General features: G+C 44.0%; 1 protein-coding gene across 11 annotated transcripts in view; it reads left to right on the forward strand.

Moving 5' to 3' along the window:
• The window catches only part of SHLD2 (shieldin complex subunit 2), an 88,769-nt gene extending 81,928 nt beyond the window's left edge, over positions 1 to 6,841 (forward strand). For all 11 annotated transcript variants that reach the window (XM_046026899.1, XM_046026902.1, XM_046026906.1 and 8 more), the window contains 2 exons: positions 4,556 to 4,671; positions 6,506 to 6,841. In XM_046026899.1, coding sequence (XP_045882855.1) covers positions 4,556 to 4,671; positions 6,506 to 6,705 — 316 coding nt within the window. In that variant the 3' untranslated portion in view covers positions 6,706 to 6,841. The remainder of the gene's footprint in view (positions 1 to 4,555; positions 4,672 to 6,505) is intronic.
• Positions 6,842 to 8,388: the final 1,547 nt, after the last annotated feature.

An 8,388-nucleotide genomic window follows, 5' to 3' on the forward strand; every position in this document is an offset into this window, starting at 1 on the left:
TTTTTTTGAATCTTCAGTCTAAAAAATAACTATTCAAGAGAAGGACTTCACAGATCATTATCAGCTGACTATGGTATACCCAGTATGAGGTCTATAAGGTATGGTTTTAAACTATAATGCACTGAAGATGTAGTGCAAATGTTTTGTGTTGCTAGAATGTTGATAGACATGCTAAAGCAGAGTTGTTTTTTTTTATTTATTGAAAAGCCTTTAAATTGTTTTTAGGTTTAGGATTCAGATTATTTGGTTTCCTTAAAAAAGATTTTTTTTGTTAAGAAAGTCTTGAGATTAGAGATTCCCTCAAGTTATTCAGTGATTATTATACCCTCAGTTATTCCCTCAGTGATTCAGAAATCATTGCATGAGTCATCACTTATGATTCTGTGTAAGTCAGTAGCAACTGAGTAAGAAAAAGCTCTGATTGCCTAGTTTTGAAAGACCCACACAATCGAGTTAGGTATCCACATATGTTCACCCGATATTTTGTACTGTGGATGTTATGCTGATTGATCTAAGCATACTTCTTGTATTCAGAAACTCTTATGAAATACATAGTGAGCATTTGTATGGGATGACAGTACCATGCTGTGAGTGGATCAGTCATGTTGGATGTTGCTTGTTTGTAACTTGGAATGATTTTCGAGCAGCAGCCTTAGCTACCATGGTTTAAGTCTCATTCCCGCCTTCAAAGGATTACCCATGTGCTGGTAACTCTCAGCAGCATCCCCCCCCTGGTTTTCTCCTCCAAGTCCCAATATCTAGATACTCACTTCCCCCCTTGAATGTGTTTAGGGCAACCCACACTAAAAATACCCAAGATTGGCTCTCTTATTTTTCCTGTCTGTATCAAACTTGGTTCCTCCCAGTTTCATACTTCCCAGTACATGGCATCACCGTCTACCCCATTCACCTAGAAACCTGCACATAGGCCTTGAATCATCCCTTTTTCCTTACCTATCATGTCTAATCTACTGGCAGGTCCTAGAAATTTCATCCAAAACTGCATCACAAATTCACCCACTTTTTTCCATCTCCACTGTTCCTCAACCTCAGGGGCACTAGTGATATCTCAGGCAGGACAGTGTCTCATGGTTAGGGTCCCCATACATTGCAGGTCATGTGACATCCTGGTTACCCGGCCTTGCCGAAACCCCAGTGATCACAAAACCACAACAGGAAGGCAGCACCTGCTGGTCCCAAAGCATGTGGGCCTGGTCCTGGCCGCTGCTGGGTCTTGCTGGCCTCCTTCGGCCTTGGCCTTGGCCCCCTTCCGCTCATTCTCTACACAGCTAACGGGTGATCACTGCCTGACCTAAACACTTCCGGGTGGGTTCCCTTCACTCTGCTGCCATGCTTTCCCTTGCTCGCTGTGCCCACCTCTCCCCTCACCCCCAGCCTTCTTTTGGTTCCTTAGACACCCGGATGTTTTTGTCCTTGCGCTTTCTTGCGTGTTCTTCCCTCTGCCCGCCCCCACGTCTTAGTTTAAACGGCGCCTCATCAGTGGGGCCTTCTTAACTCAGCACCACGTGTGTACTCGCTGTAATTGGTACTTGTCTAGTTGTTTGACGCCTTCTTTAAGAAACATCTTTACTGGGCTAGAATTCAAATGAACCCATCTAGAATGTATGATCTGTGGTTTTAGTGTATTCACAGGCGTATGCCACCGACCCCACAGTCCATTTTTAGAGACACTTTCATCACCCAGAAGCCCTGTTCCTCTTAGCAGTCACTTCCTCCCTCCCCCCATCCCAGCATTTGGACTGGTCCCACATTTTGGCTGTTATGAATGATACTGCTGTGAAGATTTCTGAACAAATTTATTTTTTAATATTTTATTTATTTATTTGACAGAGATCACAAGTAGGCAGAAAGGCAGGCAGAGAGAGGGGAGGAAGCAGGCTCCCTGCTAAGCAGAGAGCCCAACAGGGGCTCTATCCCAGGACCCTGGGGTCATGACCTGAGCCGAAGGCAGAGGCTTTAACCCACTGGGCCACCCAGGTGCCCCTTGTGTACAAATTTTTAGTAGATATATGTTGTAGAATTGCTGGGTCATATGGTAACTCCATGTTTAGTTTTTTGAGGAACTGCCAAACTGGTTTCCAAAACTGTTGCACAATTTTACATTCTCACCAGGAATAAATGAAGTTTCTGCACATCCTTGCCAACATTTTTTTTTTACCTATTTTTCTTTTTGTTGCTTGTGCTTTTAAAAGGTATCTACATCTAAGAAATGTATCATTTCTAAGCCAAGATCGTGGAGATTTACTCCTGTTAATTTTCTCATAAGAATTCTACATTTTTATATAGGCCCGTGATGTATTTTGAGTTAATGTGAAGAAGGGGTCCAACTATATTTTTTTAATATACGGATATCTAGTTGTCCCAGCACGATTTGTTGAAAAGATGATTCTATCCCTGTTGAATCATCTTGGCACCTTTGTAAAAAAACTTATTGTCTTTTTTTTTTTAAGATTTTATTTATTTATTTGACAGAGAGAGATCACAAGTAGGCAGAGAGGCAGGCAGAGAGAGAGAGAGGAGGAAGCAGGCTCCCCGCTGAGCAGAGAGCCCAATGCGGGATTCGATCTCAGGACCCTGAGATCATGACCTGAGCTGAAGGCAGAGACTTAACCCACTGAGCCACCCAGACGCCCCGCTTATTGTCTTTTTGTCCCATGAAACTCTTATGCTCCTGGAGTGAAGGAACCAGATCTGTCTTGTCTGCTAGTATGCACCCAGTGCTTAGCACGGTGCTTGGCACAAAGTACATATTGAGTATGTGTTTGCCGAAATAAAGAATAGAGGAAGAGAGAGAGCATGGGGAAAGAGTAGAGTGAAAAAAGAGGAAAGACCTAGCATCATCATGTGGATGAAAGGGCAAGTAGGTTTTTTGAGGGAAAATCAGTACTGTTGTTTGAACTGTTAATTCCTCTATATTAATGAGTCTGTTTCTAAAATATGTTCTTGGGGTCCCTGGGTGGTTCAGTTGGCTGAGGGTCTGACTCTTGATTTCCACTCAGGTCACGATCTCATGGGATCGAGCCCTGTGTCGGGTTTCCTCCTCAGCTCGGAGTCAGCTTGTCGCTCTGCCTGTGCTGCCTCCCTGCTCACCCCCAACCTTATACTCTTTTTCCCTCTCTCTCTCAAGTTAAAAAAAAAAAAAAAACTCTTCCCAATTTATTTTTAACAATTAATCTTTGGGGGCGCCTGGGTAGCTCTGTGGGTTAAGCCTCTGCCTTTGGCTCAGGTCATGATCCCAGGGTCCTGGGATCGAGCGAGCCCCGCATTGGGCTCTCCACTCAGTGGGGAGCCTGCTTCCTTCTCTCTCTCTCTCCCTGCCTCTCTGCCTACTTGTGATGTGTCTGTCAAATAAATAAATAAAATCTTAAAAAAAAACAATTAATCTTTGAAAGAGGTAATATGAGCCTGGTTAAAAATGCAACCTGTAGAGGAAGATACGAAGCTGGAAGTTCCTCCCCATCTACCCTCCACCATCGCTGCTACTCCCTTGCTCATAGGAGGTTTTTGTATATTCTTCTAGTAATTTATCATGTCCACACCAGCACATGTATATCCCTTTCTTTAAAAATATGTAGATAGATGGGCGCCTGGGTGGCTCAGTGGGTTGGGCCTCCTTCGGCTCGGGTCATGATCTCAGGGTCTTGGGATCGAGTCCCGCATCGGGCTCTCTGCTCTGCAGGGAGCCTGCTTCCTCCTCTCTCTCTGCCTGCCTCTCTGCCTACTTGTGATGTCTGTCTGTCAAATAAATAAATAAAATCTTAAATAAAAAATAAAAATATGTAGATAGAATACTGTCCATTTTGTTTTATTCATATTGTTTGTTCCGTGGAGCACATCATGACCAGCCTTCCCTAATAGCACTTATAAACCTTCATCAGCCTTTTTAACAGCCATATAGTACTCCACCGTAGCACACACTGAAAATTATTTATCTAGTTCCCTGCTGATTGACTTGCAATACAGTCTGGTTTTGATAGAGAAAAATCCAGTGGGGAAAAACAACTTGAAATTGTGACTGTGAAATACTGTGATTATTATCTTTATTTATGTTTCTAAAAATAATATAGACAACAGTGTAAAAATATGTTTTCTTTTCTTAGTATCTGAAATTTTAAAATGAATATGGAATAAATCAAATTTATTAATTGATCATTTGAAACTCTTTTTAAAAAATATTTTATTTATTTGACAGAGATCAAATAGGCAGAGAGGCAGACAGAGAGAGAGGGAGGGGGAAGCAGGCCCCCCCCCCCGTGGAGCAGAGAGCCAGATGCGGGGTTGATCTCAGGGCCCTGAGACACACCACCCGAGCCAAAGGCAGAGGCTTAACCCACTGAGCCACCCAGAGGCCCCGATCATTTGAAACTCTTTTAAAAAAAGGGCTTTCTTTGTGTTTCAGAATGTCCTAGAGTTGTTTTATGAATTGAAGTGAACCCTGTGTGGAAACCCAGTGCTCTTTGAAATTACATTGTACTTCAGCATTCCTTTAATTTGAACATGTTATTGAAGGTCCTGTGTTATTACTGTTTTGTAGACCAGCTGTAATGACCGTAGCTGACGGAATACATGAGGTTTGTATCCACGTAGGATCCAAGCTGATGGAGAAGATTCTTTTCAACATTTCTCCTGACTGGCTCAACAAAGTTATAGGTAAGATAGCATCACTTGTTTCGGGGGCGTCGACAGTATATTGGAACAGAAAGAACACTGTAAATTAAGGTTTTTTTCCTGTCTGTGCAAAAGCCGAGGGATAATTTAGCTTGAGTGGAACAAAAAGGACGAAGGTGGAAGGTAAGACTTGCTCTCCACCTGCTGTGACAGCCATGCTCTGCCTTGGATCCCTGGTGGGGGAAGGGGGGTCTCCTGGAGTCCTCCCCTCTCCCAGCAGTAGAGTACCACTTATGCTCTGGATGGGGAGGCTTCCCGCCCCTCCCCCAGGGATAGAGGGATTTTTCTTTTATCTTTCCTCCACAGTCAGCTCTGGGCAATAGGATTTACCCACCTTCCTCCCTCAGTTTAAGGCTCTCGTTCCTTAGAGGAGTCCTGAATAGTGTTTTGTGTTTTCCCTTGTGGTAGCTTCTCCGCTTCTCCAGACTTCACCGTTGTTGGAAGCTTTCTCTATGTCCTGCCCTAGATCCAAGTCTGTGAGCACATGGTGGGGACGAGGGTGCAGTCCCCCCTTACCTGAGACACTGGCCCACACTTGGCTTTTAGCGAGTCATGAAAAGTTGTAGCACATTCTTCCTTCTTGCCTGTTGGGTGCACTTGTCTTCTTTCACTGCTCGCTGCGATAACCCTGTGGTCTCCTCTGTCCTCTCTCGTTTCCCTCTGGCTTGGCTGCCTCACTACCTCGGCTCTCCTAGAGGCTCCATAAATTGTGATATTGTAGTGTCTTCAGTTTTCCTAGTAATTGTTAAGGTTGGAGCCATGTTCTTTCCAGCTTTTCACATCCTAACTGGAAGTCTGTGTGTCCTTTTTTATTCACTGTCTTTATTACTTTTCATTCTTTTGGCTGTTCTGTTCCTTCTCTTGGTGTTCTTTGTTGTATTTTCAGTTTTGCCTTTTCACTTTTGGCACAATATCAGTTAGCCTCCATTTCCCAGAGAAGGACCGTTTTCAGATCAAGTCTATGTCTGTGTTTTGCGCATTCCTGAGTCAAATGCACTTCTCAGCATTAATTAAATCGCAGCCCTAAATGAAAATGTGGGCACCAGTTATAAAATGGTCTTCAGACCATTCAAATTATCTCTAATCTTGATTTTTTTTTAGCTTATCCTAGTGAAAACTACGAAAGTTTTGAGTATTGTAAGAGAATTCCCTCATTGCCAAAAATATGTGACTGGCTGCCTGGGAGTCCGTAGAGGCAATCCAAGAGGGGTTGGTGGTGTTGGCCAGGGAATGAGTGTAGTTTGAGCGTGGTTGGTCATGCCTGGTCAGCCTAGCATCTAGCACCCCGCTCAAGGAACTGGACTTAATGTCCTAAAATAAAATAAAATGAAATAAAAGGAAGCTATAGGACAAGTGCAAAAATACAGTGATATCTCTCTGTAATTTCAGTATTTTTATATTATCAAGATTTGATACTCCTTAAGTAACTAAGTCAGGGTTCTGTTATATAAACTAGATAGCTAATAAGAGCTGTCGACTGGATAAATGAGACGGCTCTTCTGACATGGACACGCTCTTTCTGTGTCAGGCTTGACTCAGGAAGATGTCAGTGTCAGTTTTTTCCTCTGTTTTAAGAAGCCAAGAGCTGTGTCATAATAGGAAATGCCACCAGTCCGAGCAGCCTGTCCGCGACCAGCGAGCATCGCGGGCCCTCATTCGAGAGCATCGTCAGCACCTGCGACTGGAAAGAGGGGATAGAAAGGGAAATTTCCAGGGTGTGGGGCTTGAGAACCAAGGGGGGATGACCCCTTGGAGGTGTGCATTTCTGGCATCTGGGCAGGGAGCCTAAGAGCGCGTGTGTTTCCGTGTTCCCCAGCGCCTCCCTCGGAGGTCACCTTCCGCGCGGTGGCGGCGGACCTGCTGCACTCGCTGCTGGCGGGAGGCGGCGCCCCTTGCGTGTTGAAGCTGCACAGCCTCTTCGTGTTGGATGAAAACAGCTGCCCGCTGCAGTGGGAGTTCTCGCTGCTGGATTTGTATCCCGACAGTGGAGAGCCGGCACCCAGTGCCCTCCTCTGAGACCCGATGGGAAATCGCGGGTACTTCCAGGAAGACATCAATGATGGGGCTCTACCCGGGTGTTTTTAAAAAGATACGTATTTTTGTAAAGAGAATGGCGTTGAGTATATAAATTAAAACTTTTTTTTTCTAGGAATGTTCCATGAGGTTTTTGTCCGTTGTTTGGTCTTTTCCTTTCCTGCTTCTAGAGGAAGGGTCTGGCGATAAAGGCAATACACGTAGCAGTTCCCTGGGAATTACAGGTTCACTCTATTGGTCCTTGCTCCGTTCCAGCGATCTGTGAAGGACTAAACACACAGACATTTCTCAAGAGTTGCTTTTCGGTCATGCTCACAAACTCTCAGTGCTTTCCTTTTTTTTTTTTTTTAAATATATTTTAAAAGATTTTATCTACTTACCTGACAGACAGGGATCACAAGTCGGCAGAGAGGCAGGCAGAGAGAGCGGGGGTAGCAGGCTCCCCACTGAGCAGAGAACCCGATGTGGGGCTCCATCCTAGGACCCCGGGACCATGACCTGAGTGGAAGGCAGAGGCCCCAACCCACTGAGCCACCGAAGCGCCCCCAGTGCTTTTCCTTTAATAGACTCAGTGTGAACTGATTTCCTCGATTGTAACTATACAAGCAAGGGTTAGTTTGTATAAGCCTGTGTTTAGACAAGTTCAAGACAAGTGTGACTTTTTATAAAGAAGCATTGACAATGGAAGGAGACAGATCCTGCTTCAACTCATTTCATAAAAGGAGGAAGAGAGTTATGTTGTTAGTTCATTTCTAGGATCTGAGTGCCTTATGAATTTACTTACTAACAACTATTTAGCGATTTGTTCTCTTGTTATGGTTATAGAAGCAACCCGTATAAAATGGTAGTCACTAATGAGGAGGTGTGGAGCGGTGCCCAACCCGTAAGTTTGGAGTATGCTGAGGGTTAACAGGTTAAAAATATGGTTTGAAAATAACTAAATTTGTGACAAAATGAACATGTTTGTTTTACCATAGGTGTGCTTTTAAAAATTCTTTTGGTTCATTGCAATTGTTTTCTTTAATTCAGGTTTGCTTTTTTTTTTTTTTTCTTTTTTGACTTGGCTTTTCTAAAAATGAACCTCAGGAGATTTGTGATTCTCCCAAAAATAATATGTAAAAATATGTGTGAGATAGCATAAGCACACAAAAGTACATCTTTCTGTGGAAGAGGAGGTCAGTCGTTCTCTGCAAATCCTGAGAAGGATCCTTGACCAAAAATGGGCATGGGGGAAACAAGCATTCTACTTGGTGAGTTAATTCCCGGGGAAGGAAGGAATTAAATCAAATGACTCCTGAGGCTTTGTCCAATACCCAGTGAGGGGGAGGGGGTGGGAAAAAAGTTGTCCCCATGTTGTACGTAGAGAAACAAAATGGTTGGCTCTCCCAGATAACTCATGTGATGGCTGATGAATCTCAAGGCCAGAGCTGATGTCTTCTAAGCTATGCTCTTTCAGCTCTAAGCGCAGTAGAAGCAAATCTGGAATTCTGATGTAAATTACTGCCCAGTCTGTGTAAGCCCACCAAGAGTGCTATTCTCTTAAACCCCCACTTTGACCCCAAGATGAGGCCCAATCCTTTTATCAACCAAAACACAGCCTCCTGGAATGGAGGGCCTTCACACCCTTTTGGGAAGAAGGCTCTAAGCCATTTCAAGTGAGACAAA

Source organism: Meles meles, chromosome 13, assembly GCF_922984935.1.
Source record: "Meles meles chromosome 13, mMelMel3.1 paternal haplotype, whole genome shotgun sequence".
Taxonomy (NCBI): Eukaryota; Metazoa; Chordata; class Mammalia; order Carnivora; family Mustelidae; genus Meles; species Meles meles.